This window comes from Bufo gargarizans, chromosome 3, assembly GCF_014858855.1.
Source record: "Bufo gargarizans isolate SCDJY-AF-19 chromosome 3, ASM1485885v1, whole genome shotgun sequence".
Taxonomy (NCBI): Eukaryota; Metazoa; Chordata; class Amphibia; order Anura; family Bufonidae; genus Bufo; species Bufo gargarizans.
Window position 1 is genome coordinate 602,054,759 of NC_058082.1, and position 18,399 is coordinate 602,073,157.

Below are 18,399 nucleotides of genomic sequence, written 5' to 3' on the forward strand. Positions count from 1 at the left end.
TATCCTATACTTGTCAAAATGTGGACCGCGGAGCCATTGAAGTCAACAGGTCTCCAAAATATGTGGGTGCAACACGGACCACAAAATGGATACAGTCATGTGCATGAGGCCTAATAAGGAGAGGTTCTAACATTCTCTAATGATTACGCAACGCATATAGCTGAAGCAGAAGTAAAATGTTGTACGTGCCTTGTGGGACGCTTATGCCAGACCTCCAAGAAGAGTCAGTGTGAAGCCTCACAATGTAACATCTACAAAGAGAAGCTTCTCCCTGATAAGAAGCCACACTTCTCTTTGTACATTATCTCTGTACTTCCAACAGGCTACACACTCAGCGAAAAAAAGAGAACCAGCACACACTGCGACTTTCGGATACCAGAGACTTTATCACTTGTGGTGGTTTTGGGCTCAGTTTTAATCCTGTCTTAGCTTTGTAAGGTTGAGCCAAATGTATGAAACGCCGCTCAGTAATAATATATTTGGCGCAAATGCAACATGGTGTGTGGCTATATCTGTAAAAGTACACCAGGCGGTTGCCTGGCGTGGAGATGCAAACTTTTTAAAAAGTTTAACATCATAAATGAGACAAAAATGTTCTAAACTGACATCCTGACCCCACTTCTTAAAGAGATGAGGATCAATATATGTTGGAGTGGCTCCGGATGCTTTAAGTGAAACTCGCACCCTTTCGCAAGCAAGTTTATTCAGTTTTGTCTGCGATTGTGTTCAGTGTTTCAGTTTTTTCTGCGCGGGTGCGATCAGTTTTTATGTGTTTTTTACGTATGTGAAAAAAAAAGGTTTAAGAGAAGGTTTACAAACAACATCTCCTAGCAACCATCAGTGAAAAACACATTGCATTGCATGCTTCTATGGGGCCACGGCTGCGTCAAAAACAGAGAATATGGAACATTCTGCGATTCTCACGCAACGCAGAAATGATACGTGAAAAACAACGCTCATGTGCACCGACCCACTGAAATGAAAGGGTCAGGATTCAGTGCGGGTGCTATGCGTTCACTATACGCATTGCACCCACGGAGAAAACTTGCTCGTGTGGAAGGGGCCTTAGGGGGAGATTTATCAAACTGGTGTACAGTAGAACTGGCTTAGTTGCCCATAGCAACCAACCAGATTCCACCTTTCATTTTCCAAAGGAGCTGTGATAAATAAAAGGTGGAATCTGATTGGTTGCTATGGGCAACTAAGCCAGTTCTACTGTACACCAGTTCGATAAATCTCAGGCTACATTCACACAACCATATTTTTGGTTTGTGTCTGATCCATATTTTTTGCGGACTGCACATGGACCCATTTAATTCTATGGGGCCACAAAAAAAATGCAAACAGCACACGGATGACAACTACATGCTGTCCACATCCGTTCGACCATGCCGCAAATGATAGAACATGCCCTATTGCTATGCAGACAGGAATACGCATTTTTACAATGGGCCTGCAAAAAAGGCGGGATGCACACGGACTACATGTGTATCTTGCAGATCCGCGATTTGCAAACTGCAAAATGGATACGGTCATGTGAAACCCAATGCATCCCATTATAAGCCAGTATTTAAAGGGCTTCTGTCACCCCCCAAAAGTCATATTTTTTTTTAGGCTAATTAAAATCCTTATACTGCGATTTTTCAATATATAGGGCTCTTACCCTTTTCTGTTGGCTAGTTTCTTTAAAAACTGCACTTTTATAATATGTAAATTACCTCTCTACCAGCAAGTAGGGCGGTTGCTTGCTGGTAGCAGCCGCATCCTCCTTTTAAAAAAAACGCCCCCTCCTCCTGTTGATTGACAGGGTCAGCGAGCACTCTCGTCCTCTGGCTGGCCCTGTCTGCGTTCTAAATCTCGCGCCTGCGCCGTACCGGTCTTCAGTCTGCGCAGGCGCACTGAGAGGAGGATGCTCGCTCTGCCGCTCCTTCCTCAGTGCGCCTGCGCCGGGTGTAGATGTGATGTCATCGGCGCAGGCGCACTGAGGAATGAGCGGCCGAGCGATTTAGAACACAGACAGGGCCAGCCAGAGGACGAGAGCACTCGCTGACCCTGTCAATCAGCAGGAGAAGGGGGCGTTTTTTTGAAAGGAGGATACAGCTGCTACCAGCAAGCAACCGCCCTACTTGCTGGTAGAGAGCTCATTTACATATTATAAAAGTGCCGTTTTTAAAGAAACTAGCCAACAGAAAAGGGTAAGAGCACTATATATTGAAAAATCGCAGTATAAGGATTTTAATTAGCCTAAAAAAATATATGACTTTTGGGGGGGGGTGACAGAAGCCATTCAAGCCAGTGACGTCCATTGAATGACTGATCGGCACAGCGTTGTGACATCTGCTATAAACAGAAGCCACAACGCAGATGTGAACAACGCCGAACATACCAGCCCTTCAAATAAATGGATGTCAAGGTAACACATGGAGCTAGTGTCCCCAGACAGGAACTCTGGTGGTCCTAGAACATATGGGTAGGAGGTTCTGGTATGACAACCCCCTCTATAGATTTATAAGACTTGGTGACTACCACTGTAGAACCTACAATAGATTGTCACCACTCCACACAACTTGCTGCTACCCATGGACGTACAGCCCTCTCTGTACGCGCATTAAAGGGGTTGTCCCATCTCAGACAATGGGGACATATTGCTAGGATAGGTGCGGGTACCAGCGGTGGGAGAACGGAGCGGGGAGTGCTGTGGCTGGAGGAACCCGGATTTCCAGGGGTCCTTCCACCAGCAAGTGCTGCTCCCATAGAAATGAATGGAGAGCGGCTGCGCATGCACAGTGCGCCCTCCATTCATTTCCCCGTTCCGTTCTCATTGTAGGTGCGGGTCCCAGCGGTGGGACCCGCACCTACAATGAGAACTGAGCGGGGAATATCCAATGGGGGTATATCCTATATCCTGAGATGGGACAACCCCTAAGGCTACTTTCACACTCGCGTTTGGTGGTGCGGATCCGTCATGGATCTGCACAAACGCATCCATTCAGATTATACAACCGCATGCATCCGTTCAGAACGGATCCGTTTGTATTATCTTTTGTGCTTGAACTACAGCACCCAGCAGCAACATACTAAAGAGCTGCAAGACTACATTTCCCGGCAACCATCTCTTCATCCGAAGCTCACGTGACAGCTTTTTAATTGGAAGTTTCTTAGGGACTACATTTCCCGGCAGCCCCCGCCCCCTACAGGAAACGTGCCGAATGTCACTGTACATATAGCGCTGTCACTTGGCTACTCCCGGAGTCCTGGCACTAGAGGTGACAGTCATGGCCCTGCAGGTTGTGTTGAGGGCCGGCCGGGCTGTGCGGGCGAGGCTCCCGCTGTCCTCCGTGTGCCATGGTGCCCGGGCAGTGCACGGCGCCGCTCTGCGCTCCACTGGGCGCCGGTCCCTGCTGGTGGCGGCGGGGGCCGCGGTGACTGCCGGGCTGGTGGCGGGATACGGTCACCTGCAGCGGGCGGACATGGCCTCGGTGGATCACGGGGAGGATTTGGACAAGCGCGTGGCGGCGTTCATGGCTCCTCCGGTCACCGAGCTGGAGAAGCTGCGGCGGAGCGGCGGGGACATGAAGACCCGGATGGAGCTGCTAATCATGGAGACACAGGCGGAGGTGTGCCGGGCGCTGGCGGAGGCGGACGGGGGAGCCGGCTTCACTGTGGACCGCTGGCAGAGGACGGAGGGTGAGTGCTGGAGGCACTACAGGTCCCAGCATGGCAGCCCATGGGGGTGGGACCAGTCCGCTGCAAAGACCAGGTGCCTCCGTTCCTCTGTTATTCCCTCTGGAAATATATGGCTAAATGGACAACTGAGAGTTACCTGGGGGGGACTACACTGACTCTGTCCACTCAGCGCCGCCCCCATCAGACTGTGCAGGGCAGATGCCTCTGATTGGTGGCCGGTGGCTCTTGTGCTGTATAGAAGTCTGGGGAGAGCGGAGTATCGCCTGTATCTATGGATGGGGCGACCTCTGCTCAGTTCAAATGTGAGCACACAGGGCCCCGGCAGTAGGACCCCCATCATCCCTTATCTCCTATCCACAGTATGTTTTGTGTCCCCACAAACTCTGATACAGACGGCTGGGAGTGGACAGCGTCAGAGTGTGAAGGGATATGCCTCCTGTCAATCCGTCCTGGACGGATCCGTTCAGATAATACAACCGCATGCATCCATCACGAACAGATCCGTTTGTATCTGTAACATAGCCAAGACGGATCCGCCATGAACTCCATGGTAAGTCAATGAAGGACAGATCCGTCTTCGATTGTGTCAGTGAAAACGTATCCGTCCCCATTGACTTGGGCTACTTTCACACTGGCGTTTTGGCTCTCCGTTTGTGAGATCCGTTCAGGGCTCTCCCAAGCGGTCCAAAACGGATCAGTCTGCATTCTGAATGGAAAAGGATCCGCTCAGAATGCATGAGTTCTGCCTCCATTCCGCTTTGGATGCAGACACCAAAACGCTGCCTGCAGCGTTTTGGTGTCCGTCTGACGAAACTGAGTCAAAGGGAGCCGTCCTGGCACACAATGTAGGTCAATGGGGACGGATCCGTTTTCTCTGACACAATCTGGCACAATAGAAAACGTATCCGTCCCCCATTGACTTTCAATGGTGTTCATGACGGATCCGTCATGGGTATACAAGACATAATACAACAGGATCCGTTCATGACGGATGCATGCGGTTGTATTATTGTAACGGAAGCGTTCTTACAGATCCATGACGGATCCGCCCAAAAGGCAAGTGTGAAAGTAGCCTTACATTGTGTGCCAGGACGGACCCGTCCCTGTTGAGGCGGATCCGCTCATATAATGCAGACGGTGGATCCGTTCAGAACGGATCCGTCTGCATTATATTGTAAAAAGATTTCTAAGTGTCAAAGTAGCCTGAACGGATCTGTCCAGACTTTACATTGAAAGTCAATGGGGGACGGATCCGTTTGAAGATTGAGCCATAGTGTGTCATCTTCAAACGGATCCGTCCCCATTGACTTACATTGTAAGTCTGGACGGATCCGCACGGCCAGGCGGACACCCGAACGCTGCAAGCTGCGTTCGGGTGTCCGCCTGCTGAGCGGAGGCTGAACGCTGCCAGACTGATGCATTCTGAGCGGATCCGCGTCCACTCAGAATGCATTAGGGCTGGACGGAAGCGTTCGGGGCCGCTTGTGAGAGCCTTTGAACGGAACTCACAAGCGGAGCCCCGAACGTTAGTGTGAAAGTAGCCTTACTTACATTGTGTGTCAGGACGGATCCGTTTGCCTCAGTTTCATCAGACGGACACAAACGCTGCAAGCAGTGTTTCGGTGTCCGTCTCCAAAGCAGAATGGAGACTGATCGGTGGCAAACTGATGCATTCTGGGCGGATTCTTTTCCATTGAGAATGCATTACTGCCAATCTGATCCGTTTTGGACCGATTGTGAGATCCCTGAACGGATCTTGCAAACGTAAAGCCAAAACACGAGTGTGAAAGTAGACTATGTCAAACATTTCTAGGGGGAGTAACGGAGTGATGGGACAATGTAAAGTTATTTGGCCAAGCGGCTTTCTGGTATCTCCTGCAAAATACCTCTGCATCCAGTATTATTCTGCCCGAAGAAAGCCGGTAAGCTGAAGGATCCCATGATAGGGGATCCAGCGGGCCCCAGTGGTGTCCGGCCCCTCTGCCGGAACAGACTACCGTATTACTGCACGCAGATGTGAACCTGGCCTTAAATATTCTGTGGGTAGAGCTGACGTTCATCTAGGTGTACGGCTGCGCGCTAGAGGCGCTGCTGCTGTGTGACTACCATTGTCCCTTCGGCGCACGGTGGGAATCTCCGCATTTCCCGGTTGGAAGTTTTGTGACGCCTTTGAGATACTAAAGTCACATTTACCCTCCGTATTCACTTCAGTCACATGTAATATTTAGTCCCTTTGTACCTTGACCCTTATTCTGAAGGCGGAGATATGTCCAGACATTGCTCCATAGAACAGTTACCTGAGCCGGCCGTGGCCACCATCATGTAGCCACACTGGAGATCTTCTCGGAAGGTCTTCGTCTGCGCCCTTGCGACCATTAATGCGATTTAGTTCCTGCTTTTTGTGAATACGGCCTTAGGTTTTCTTCTCATTTTCTTGGCAGGTGGCGGAGGAGTCAGCTGTGTCCTCCAGGATGGCAATGTCTTTGAGAAAGCCGGAGTCAATGTGTCGGTGGTCTACGGCTACCTGTCAGAGGAGTCCATTCAGCAGATGAGAAGCCGCGGGAAGGATCTGAAAACTAAAGACGGTAAAGAGCAGAAGCACCTTGAGACGTATGTCACCTTGTCTGCAGCTTTATAGCTAAGGCTACTTTCACACTAGCAGCACGGACCTCCGGCAGGCTGTTCCGTCGGGTGAACTGCCTGTCAGATCTGCCTTGCCGCTAGTCAACATGTGCCCCCGGACTGCTGCTCCGTCCCCATTGACTATAATGGGGTTGGAGGCGTGGTGAGAGGCTGCCGGAATAAAACTACGACATGTCCGACATTTATTCCGGCAGCCTCTCGCCGTGCCTCCGCCCTGCCCCCACTATAATCAATGGGGACGGAGCGGCAGTCCGGGGCACGCATTCCCTAGTGGCAGGACGGATCCGACAGGCTGTTCACCCGCCGGAACAGCCTGCCGGAGGTCCGTGCCGCTAGTGTGAAAGTAGCCTTAGGACCCGTGTTCTCCGGTGTTGCTCGTGTGGCAGATTTGTCGCAACCTCTCTGTATTTCTAGGGCAGACAAGTTAAAGCCGTGGAGCGCAGCCCTCCACCGGATCACAGAACTCTATGAAGAGCGGACATCCATCACATATAGATTCTCATAGCATCCCCTACCTGATTCCCCCAATAGTGCAGCCTGTTGTGAGAAGACACCATGGAGGTCTGGTAAATGGTGGGCTTCTGCTCTCCATAGAGGTCTGGAGCCCATCATTGTATACACTGTACATGCTCTCCTGTGCCCCCCAATAATGAGTTCAAGGGGTCCTTCAGTGGTGGAGCCCAGTCACTAATTTCAAGAGAATTGATAACTGTCCATCAATGGAGACTTTTAGATTAGGACTCACATTCCTAGCAGATGGTCACGGTGGAAAGGAGATAAGAGGAGCCTTTTATGATCTGCTGTAAAGTGTATGCACATATGGTGTGTGTGTGTGTGTATGGTAGATATTACACACATTCTGCCAGTATAATATTGCCATAACAGTTTCATGCAATAACTTAGTTTGTAAAGCTAGAAAAAGACATTTGTCCATCCAGTTCGGCCTGTCATCCTGCAAGTTGATCCAGAGGAAGGCAAAAAAAAAAAACGGAGGTAGAAGCCAATTTTCCTCACTTTAGGGGAAAAAAAAATTCCTCCCCGACTCCACTCAGAATAACTCCCTGGATTAACGACCCCTCTCTAGAAGCTATAGTCTGTAATATTATTACGCTCCAGAAATACATCCAGGCCCCTCTTGAATTCCTTTATTGTACTCCCCATCACCACCTCCTCAGGCAGAGAGTTCCATAGTCTCACTGCTCTTACCGTAAAGAATCCTCTTCTATGTTTGTGTACAAACCTTCTTTCCTCCAGACGCAGAGGATGTCCCCTCGTCACAGTCACAGTCCTGGGGGATAGATCTCTAGATCTCTGTACTGACCCCTGATATATTTATACATAGTTATTAGATCTCCCCTCAGTCGTCTTTTTTTTTTTTTTCCGCTAAAGTGAATCACCCTAATTTTGATACCCTTTCTGGGTACTGTAGTCCACCCCCCCCCCATTCCAGTTATTACTCTGGCTCTTTCTTGTGCACAGCTGCCCAGTATCACACGCCATATTCTGTATGCAGTGAGACTAGTGATTTGTGAAGTGGTAGAACTATGTTCTCATCATAATGCACCTTGTGATCTTATTGGCCTTGGCAGCAGCTGCTTGACACTGGTTTCTACAGCTTGGTTTCCGAAGTCCTCTTCCCTGTCAGTGTTGCCCAGTGTTTTACCATTTAGTATGTACGGGTGACTTGCGTTAGTCACATGCAGTATTACATACTGCCACAGTACAGCCATTACTATGGCAGTGGTCAGCAATCTTCCACATTATGGGGGTCCCAGTTGAAGGCTACACTTTAGTGCCAGTCTCCCTCATTTGCAGAGTTACTCTCCATTATAGTCTATGGGAGATGCAGAACAGTCCAGTGAGCACGCCCATGCTCTGTCGTGTCTCCTGTTCACTGCAACAGCCGGGGGCCACTTCTCTTTTATAGACTGGAGAAATGGGCGACCTTTTCTTGGTTTCGGTGAAGAGTTCCCGCAGATGGGGCCCCACAGAACTAGTATTGCTGATGGAGCAGTAGACGGGCTGCAGGGTGAGTGCCCGCTGGTCACCAGATGCCAACCACTGCCTTTCTCACCATATACATATCTAAGACTCAGGAACAGGTTTACAGTTTGTATTGGTTTGTGTGAAATGTCTGCCCAGACTTGGCCCCCATGAGGCCACGGGCACGTCTTGTACTGGTTCCGGCTCACTTTGTAGGCCTCGTAGTAATGCTTGAGCTTAATGATTTTATTTTTTTTCTTCTAGGAAAGCTGCCCTTCTGTGCGATGGGAGTGAGTTCTGTCGTCCATCCTAAGAATCCGCATGTTCCCACCATTCACTTTAACTACAGATACTTTGAAATTGAGGAGGCAGACGGTAAGTGAAGAAAACCAAGGTGATGCGTAGAGGCCGGGCTCCCACCTGCCATTTTTGACGCTATTTAGGTCGGAGTGACACTCGTCGTATTACATTTTAATTTTGAAAAGCAGTTGGTCGTTCGGCCTAGCTGTAGGATTTTGACACCTGTTTGTTGTGGCGTCCCAACATTGACCTCAAAGTAAAGATGGTGGGAACGTGCATGCGCCCTGGGGGGGGGGTCCGGCCACGCTTAGCAGGTCTGCTGTGGTTCTGGTGTAGAAACGCCACGGGTTCGCCACAGATTTCACACTCCACGTCGCAAAGGGTAAAATCCGCAGCAGAACCAGCCCTGTACCTCACGTGGGTCCAGAGATTCTTTCCAACTACCCCCAATTCAATGTCCCTATTGCTCTGCTGTATTTATATCAAGCTGGCGGCACTGGGGGGTGTGTCCTTTCTAATGCCGCTCTCTCCCTATCCCAAATTAACATGCTGTTGATACAAAGGGGCAGATGAACTAAAACTGGTATTACAAATGCCGGGCTTGGCATAAAGCCCATCAAGGCAGAAGGCACCAAATATATGAGGAGGTACAGGCCTGTACGGACTCTCACCCACTTTACTGCTGCTGTAAATGCTGTGGATTTTCCACTCCCAATTCTGCCATGGAAAATCAGCAGAGTTATGTTGCACGTGGTCGTGCCCTGATGCCTACAAGCAGTACTGATGTCTACAGGAACAGCCACACGAGGCACAAGCGATTTTCCTCCGTAGAACTGCATGCGGGGAAAAAAAGAATTGCACAAGCCAGATGAAAGTTGTGCACACAGAACCTGGCAGAGAAAAATGTCCTAACTTTATCCAGCACGAAAGTGAAATCGTCAGGAACGTGCAGCGTGTTGTGAAGGCATGCGCAGTTAGAAATTAGCCGCATCATACATCAGTCTAGTGTTAAAGGGGTTGTCCCACGATGAATGTAAAAAATGAAAATCGGACATCACATAGTGCATGACAGTCTCTTTCTAAGGGTGCATTTACACGACCATATAAATGGATCCGCAGACATTCTGCAATTTTGCTCTGCTATATTTATATCAAGCTGGCGTCACTGGGGGTGTGTCCTTTCTGATGCCGCTCTCTCCCTATCACAGCTTAGGAGGCAATTGAAGAAAGGAACCGAGCAGGTTTGTCCACTTCACTGAGGTGGACAGAAAAATGAGAAAAAAAAAAACAGCAGGTGGCGCTATAGGTTTAATTGAATAGGTCAGTGGATGTACTGGATTTTTAATTACATGCAGTTACTAAAGTATTCAGATCCGGGTGCTGGTTGGAAAACTGCAGAATATTTTTGGTGGGACAACCCTCTTATGCAAGATACGTAGGTCCCATCTCATAGATGTGGGAACGTGGCTACGTGCAGTTTTTGTATTATATCAAGGGTGTGACTCATCTTATTTTGTGTGTAACCACCCTCTATTACACAATCTTCTTACGTATGTAACCCCTTCAGGACCAAGCCAGTTTTGGTGACAACGAGCAATAACTTAAACATTTTTCAGTCCCCATAGCCATGTGAGGGTTTCTTTTTGCCAGTTGACCCGTATTTTTAATGGTCCATATAATATATTGTGAAACTTAAAAAAATTATAATAATAATTTGTGGGATAGGAAAGAAAAAAAAATGCAATTCCTTTTTTCTGAAGTATTGATCTATTTTATTTTTATTTTTTATAAAAAAAAAATTGAGGCCAAAAAACAGTCAAATCTGACACTAAGAACCTCCCACATCTGTCTTGCACCTTAGGGCTGTTTCGCACGAGCGGATGCCGTGCGTGCCATCCGCTCCGTGAATGAGCCAAGATCCGATGCAGACTGCAGAAGCACGGAGCAGTAACATGATTGATAATGCTCCGTGCCTCTCTGTGATCTCTTCACTACGAGATCACGGTGACAACTTTATCTCACTGTGATTTCGTAGTAAAGAGGTCACAGAGAGGCACGGAGCATTATCAATCATGTTACTGCTCCGTGCTTCTGCAGTCTGCATCGGATCTTGGCTGTCATTCACGCAGCGGATGTCACGCACGGCATCCGCTCGTGTGAAACAGCCCTTAGGACTGAGGAAATAAATGTCTGGGAAAGGCGGTATCTCCAATCTTGGGTGCTGCAAGTGAGTGTCAACTGTATAACCCAACTAGGACATGCTGTGTATGGAGCAGATCCTCACCCCTCTCCATACTTTTATTTTTTTTCCACACATGTTACATGCATGCAAATCAAGATTTGCAGTTAGACTAGGTCTACACGACGACATTTGTCGCACGACAATAAGTTGCGCGACAGGGCACAACTACACTGCAACATTTGTCGCGCGACAATTTTTATAATGGCAGTCTATGGTGTCGCACTGCGACATGCTGCGACGCGACAGTCGCAGAAAAATCCATCTCGAATAGATTTTCTGTGACTTGCGTTGCAGTCGCAGCATGTCGCATGTTGCATTGCGACACCATAGACTGCCATTATAAAAATTGTCGCGCGAAAAATGTCGTCGTGCAGACCTAGCCTTAAAGGGGTTGTTCACCCTGGGAACCTTTTCTACAGACTCCAGATCTGTGGAGATGATCATACTTACCTGATCCCCCACCACTGGGCCACCTCCATTGCAACCCCACTGGCTCTGCAGGTCTCCCAATGTCCACATCTTGTTTCATGCGGGTTATGTGACCGCTGCAGCCAGTGGCTGGCAACAGCAGTGACGTGTCAACTATGCATGGTCACTGGATCACGTGACCTGTCAGGATGTTGACGTGAGGAGACTCGGGACCTACAGAGCAGAGATGGAGCTGGAACCCGGAGACGAGGGTCAGGTAAGTATGATTACCACCTCGGATCTGGCCATGATGGGGTCTATAGGAAGGTTTCTGGCCATGATGGGGTCTATGGGGGTGAACATCCCCTTTAGGGCAGTGGAAACCAGTGCTATGCACCATACTTTTCTCCATCAGGTGCCTTTTATGTTTCATGGTTATGATTGAGGATGTTGAGAAACACGTCTGTAGGCGCAGTAATATTGAACGCTTTCTTAGATGTATACAGCAGACTGCAGGAGCCTCTGATGGTTTATTTTGCTTAGTTTGATCTCCCTGAAGATTTCATGTTGGGAGCTGGTGTTTGCAGCTCAGCTCTCGTGACCGCGTCTGTTCATCTCTTACCTCAGGTAACAAGCAGTGGTGGTTTGGCGGTGGGACAGATTTGACTCCGACCTACCTGAACCTGGAGGATGTGGTGCATTTCCATCAGACTTTGAAGGAGGCGTGTGATCAACATAACCCGGGCTTCTACCCAAAGTTCAAGAAGTGGTAAGTGACCATGCTCTATCACTCCTCCAGGCCTTTCGTGCCGGTGGACACCACAGCTGATGCTTTATTTTCTATCATACATGGGTTGGTTTCAGTCAGTCATTTATATGCCTCATTACCATAGAAAAAGTAACCAGTGTACCGCACTGTGGTGCCCAGTGGAAATACTCTTGGTTTTAAGAAGCCTGTCTGCTCATGGTGACCTCCTTGCAAGCACAGGCCATCTCCGCAGGACGATAATGAGTGTAACGGACACACTGGGCCTCTCTGATAAGAAGGGCGGGGTGCTGACTATCTTGTAACACCCTGATGATGCGCAGGGAGCAGTCTATGGGCCGTCCCCTCTTTGTGGACTACTCTTCCATTATTGATGTTCAAGTCTCTCCACAGTAATGCAATGTGATCATACTGAAGTGACACTGAGCCTAAGGGCTGTATTGCCCAGTGGATTATGAGGGCAAGTCCATTGCTGGAATCGCGCTCAGTGTGTGCGAGTGTGATCCTCCCTTCTGGACTTGCAGGAGCGCAGGGCATTATCCTGATTTATAATGCTGTGTGTCTCTGCTTGACCTTATTTCTACAGAATCATAGTGGCCGCTTTATGTCATTATGATTCTGTAGCAGTAAGGTCAGTCAGAGGCACACAGCATTATAAATCATGATAACGATGTGCGCTCCTGCAAATGCAAAACTGAGGATCAGGCTCACACACAGAGCGCGATTCCCGCAATGGACTCGCTCATGTGAAAAAGCCCTAACGCCTCTATTTGCCTGATTACATAGGCTGATGCAAACTGAAGGTGCAAGACATGATTGCTACCTCAGGTGTCCCTCCCTCATTCATTTCTATTGATTATCGGCAGCACCTCCCTAATTACACAAAGATTCCAAGAATTTTATGTTGATGGCCATCAATATCTTGTTGGATGGAGTCTGATACTGTAGCTCTGCTCCCATTCACTTCAATGCGAGCAGCACCGCAGTATCCACCTCCATCCACTGTGCAGGTCCGCCATCAACTTCCAGCTCTGGAGCTACTCTGAAACAGCTGGTTGTCAGGTGTACAGGGTGTCGGACACCTGACGATTAGATATTGATGGCCTAGCCTCACAATGGGTGATCAGTACTGGGTTATACCCTTTTAATGTGTGCTTAATAAAACCATACTATTGGTGAACTCTCGTGTTGCTTTATGATAAGTACACATTAACCACAGACTCCATTGCTGATGTCTTTTCAGGTGTGATGACTACTTCTTCATCAAGCACCGCGGCGAACGCAGAGGAGTCGGTGGCATCTTCTTTGATGACCTGGACTCCCTATCAAAAGATGAACTGTTCCAATTTGTGAAGAGCTGCACCAAGGCCGTAGTGCCATGTTATGTCCCCATTGTGAACCAGCACAAGAATGACTCCTTCAGCCCAGAAGAGAAAATGTGGCAGCAGCTGAGAAGAGGACGGTGAGAGTCCTACTAACGTGTATTATCACAGCAGATAGGATGTGCAGCATGAGACCGCTCGCTCACTCTTGGGGGGGCTAGTCACACAACCGTATTGTTTTTTGTGTGGATAAGATGTGGACCTATCTGACCGCATCTGTATGTTTTGCGGACAAGATAAGGCATTGCTACAGTGGGGCCTGCGAAAAGTGTGAGATGCACATGGGCCACATCCGTGTTTTGCGGATCCGTTGTGTGAAAGGCCCTTATCCATGTGTATTTTGCACAGCAATAGAAGCGGTTGGGTACGATGCGCTGGGAAATGAAGCTCAGGCAGATGTACACTGGCAAATGCGATTGTTTTGTACTACGATATATATGTTTGCCCTGCACATACATAATGTACAGGAAGAATATACATTACTAGCTGCATAGATACATCACTGTGACGGCTGCGTCCTACGCTGCAGCATGGATATTGGGCTATAAATAATGGCATCACCAACAGAGCCCCTCATATTAGCATCTATGAGATGTCGCACCCACCACCTCGATCAAGCCTATGTATTTGGATGTTTATATCCGAAGTCGGTTCATTTAAAACTTTGGATTAATGCTGTATGGAGATCCGTCTCCGTACAGTACTAGAATGTATGGGCTCCGATGAGCCAAAGTTAGCTATTCGCGAAGTGACTTAATTGTATAACTTCGGTAGTTGATTTCTAGAGTGGAAAACCACTTTAAAACTTGAAACCAAACTTGGCTTCCGTTCCAAGGTACCATTCGGAGCCAAAGCCAAGTTCGGTTTTAAATTTTAACGTATATGTTTAAAGCATGGGAGAAACGTGATGTGAACCCAGCCTGAGTTATACATTATGGCATCAACAGTTTGTGATAAAGAGAAAACTGCAGAGCCAAATCCCTTTCTGGATGCTAACACCGGGTGGCGCTCCTGTGCACTTCTCTTTGGATTCTCAGTTCTTTGCATCAGGAGATTTTTGCTTTTATCCAACAAAGAGAAAAGCATGAATCCCAGTTCCGTGCGCTGATCTATCATTGCTCCTCAGCCTAATATACAGCCCCATTATCTACATACTGTGCACAAGGCATCTGTATATGTTTTGATGAAAATACATGAGCCCACTCACCACGTCAAAGTTCCTCTCCCAGTGCGTACCTACTTTAATTTGGCGCTGCACTAGGTGGTAACCACTGACGCCACAGCACTGCACTAGCAGGTGGCTTGTTCCAGTAGTCCAACAGTACCCCTGCTGCCAGACCAAGCCCCCTGGCACTGAACCCCCACAGACACAGCACTTGTGGCTTATGCATTTTGATCAAAATCCATGCTTTTCCTTCTTTATTGTTTTTTGACTTCTACACTATTCTCACTCTGAGAACTGACACATTTTTCGTTAGGGACATCGCAGCCTGTCACCAAAATGTTTTTCGGGTATAAAAAAGTAGGACTAACACTATTATGTTTTCTGAATCCCAGATACGTGGAATTCAATCTAGTTTATGACAGAGGAACCAAATTTGGGCTTGCAACCCCGGGCTCTAGGATTGAGAGCATTCTTATGTCCCTGCCACTGACTGCCAGGTATGTATTATATTACTGTACGTGCAGTAGGAAAAGGCCATTTGGTATGGAAACGCATGAAAGCTACACATTATGACATAGTGGACTGTGTGACTTAATATTTTTATGAAATGTGTTTCAAAATAAATGAATTTTCCATTTCTTGTAACCTGATTAATTTTATTTTATTTTTTCTTCAGATGGGAGTATATGCATGTACCTCCTCCAGAGTCTCGGGAGGCTGAGATTCTCAAAGTTCTGCGGGAACCCAAAGACTGGGTTCATTAATGAGCTCAGGGACTTTTCACAGTGCCCTCGTTGGAAGGAAGCATTTGGAGAGTGAATGTTTTTTTTTTTTTTATGGGAAGAAATCCATGTTCTTTCCCGTTCCACATGTGCCTTACCTGTTATTGTGTTTCCCTCTTGGACTTGAGTTTGTCCTTGATTAATCTACGTGCCCTGCTCTGGACTTCTCTTACTCCCCCGATACTCCTTCTGCAGCGACCACTTTGATATAACTTTGTCAAATCTTATTTGTTTCTGGACCTGATCATTCTATTACTTTGTACACGAATCCGTAGTTTCCAACCAGCTGCTTTGAACATACCATTCTTAGCATGCTCCGACAGCCAAAGGAAGTCCGTGCCACAACGGCTGGAGAGTTGCTGGTTGGTTGGTGACCACTTCGCTGAATGCAGAAGACAGTAATAATGGCTCTGGACATTAGAAGAAGCAGCTGCATAATAAAATTACAAAGGAACGTACTATGCATCTCCATAGAAATTGCTATATCCGAGGTATACAGGTGGAGCAGGTTATATTGCAGTAAACGGTACAATGTACAATGAGCTGATACCACTAAGGAAAGTTGGGTCTTTAATGGATGATTCAATTCCACTTTGTATGAACTTGTCATATATATTTTACATCCTCTTTATTTTTATTTTTTTACAATGGGGGGGAAAAAATAAATAAAATGTAATGGCCAACATCCCGCATTTAGGCCTCATTCACACAGTGCAGATCTTGATGTGTCAAGACCAGTACCGGGCTTTAAGGTGATATTTGGATATATTGCCTTATTTCCATTTCTGTACTGACTAGGAATCCTGGGCAGGACAGCTGCTGTTGCTGTACAGCCTGCCTAGTGATAAAATATTGAAAATGGCAGCAACCATGCACATTTGCAGTAAGCAAAAAAAAAAATATAATACTCTAGATATTTAATGAAAAAGATGACACCTAGAAGCCTGCTTTTAAAGGTATGTCTTGTCAAGACAACCCCAGTCCATATGCTTTTTTTTATTTATTTTTTAGAGTTTGATATATGGATGTTGTGGCCTTGACGAGTCCATGTTTTACTTCGATGACCATTCATCTGAAAGGCCAGTGTGTCATACTGCATTTTCCTTGCAATGCTGCGGGCTGACTCTCCCATCAGAATCCACTGTCTGAGCCAGACTTGCGGAAAAGGGGTTGATTATGAGGAGAAAATCCCTTTAAGTTACTGGTAAGCAACTAAGACAACCCCTGTCCATATGCTCAAAGGGCATATGGATATCATAGGAATCCCCTGCTTGGGCGTCCCTCTCTACAAGCTAAAGCTCTGTAGGAATGGCTCCCTTCTGGCGGACTTGGACATTCCTTCTGTTGCAAGGATAGCCATTTCTCTAAATGGCTACCATGGAATACTACATTTCCAGGTGGAATGGCTGGCTGACCATGTCCGTCCGTCCCCCATAACCACTAAATACGTTACTTGGATGTTGTGTGCCAGTGACTGCAACAAACACTGCTCCATGTGTATGCATGTATTTTCCTCTATGAACTCATGGTTTGTATTTTAAATGTGTGAAATTCCAATTGGGATGCCTTTCAATATCCACGTGCATTTTCCTGGTGGTTATATACTTTCAGTGCCCTCTGCATACAGGATGCACTGTAATTATGTACTAAAAGGGATCTAAGCGGTGACCACCTCAGCAGAGTCCTTATGTTTCCCGACTTGTGCCTCTATCTGCTGCGTGTATTGTCTTCCTGGGTTTTGTACGGCTGAAAATGGTGCATTCCCTGCTGTAAAAAAAATAAAATAGTCAGCCGCTCAGCACCAGGGGAATGTGATGGATGTACACATGAGAAGGTGACTGTAAACTGGATTTGATATTTTAGCTGTGATTGTGCACTGATACATTTCAAACTGTGAAGATACAAATCAGATTTTATACTTTTGTATTTATTTTGATCAGGCGAGTACAACAGGTAACATTGTTATAATCATTAAATATTTTAGGACAAATCAATATGTGACTTAGTATTTGCTACTTTAAAAATGTGGTTAAATAACAAATTTATATAGCTACAGTTTTCCAGGGATTGGCTAAGATTGGACTGGTATTGGATGCTTTTTCTACAATGTAAGGCATGAATCGGAGGGAGATAGACATAACGGCAAACAGTATTAGAATGTATTGGCTCTGATGAGCAGAAGTTATTGCTTCTCATAATAACTTCAGAAATTGATTTACCGGTATACTGTGAAAAACCATTTCCCGAATTCCGGTTCCAAGGTACCACTTGACAGTAGTGATGAACACTGCTACGGACGAACCTGATTAATTCATCATAATATCGTTATTGTGTTAAAACGTATTACAATGAGGGCAGATTAAGATGGCTAACGGATAGGGATAAGCAAACCACATGTTCAGGTTCGTCCAGGTACTTTTCATTAATAACACCGCGTTTTCATCCATCAAACTAATTTACTCTCCGATTACAGAATCGGTGACACAAAGCTAAGTTTTTTGGGTTCCAAAGTCCACCGTTGCATCAGTTTTACTGTAATAGCATAAATCAATCTGTTAAAGGGGTTGTTCGGGTTCAGAGATTAATCCGGTCATACCCAGACAGCCCTACTAAGATGAGCATCGGAGCATTTCATCCGCTACCCGTGGTCACCATGGTAGGCGCAGAAAAAAACATTGAAAGTTCATAGAGAAGATATCCAAATGTATGGTGGACGTCACGGTGAAGTGCGATCAGGCAGAAGTTATCTAGAGTCAACAAAGCGGCAGCAGGGCCTCATTAATCATTCCAATAACAGGGCATCTTAAGAGTCCTGTATTGTTATTTCTCGTCACTACCTCCCCGAGTCGGGAGTGGGTAATTGCCGCGCGCCCCCTCCTTTACTTGGAAGCTTCTGCTTCAATAATTTGTCCCACACTTCTGCTCGATCACATTTAATTTTATCCATTGACCTCCCTTGGATGTGGTATCCCTTTCTCAGGCTCCCTCTCGGCATGGAACCCTGATTCTCCGTTACCTGTGATCACCATGGTAGGCACATA

General features: G+C 47.0%; 1 protein-coding gene across 1 annotated transcript; it reads left to right on the forward strand.

The window, feature by feature from the left end:
- Positions 1-3,187: 3,187 nt before the first annotated feature.
- CPOX (coproporphyrinogen oxidase) lies at positions 3,188-17,352 on the forward strand. The gene is made up of 7 exons (XM_044284493.1): positions 3,188-3,687; positions 6,129-6,272; positions 8,578-8,688; positions 11,891-12,032; positions 13,273-13,491; positions 14,969-15,073; positions 15,253-17,352. The coding sequence occupies exons 1-7, from the start codon at positions 3,276-3,278 to the stop codon at positions 15,338-15,340; spliced, it is 1,221 nt and encodes a 406-aa protein (XP_044140428.1). The 5' UTR covers positions 3,188-3,275; the 3' UTR covers positions 15,341-17,352.
- Positions 17,353-18,399: the final 1,047 nt, after the last annotated feature.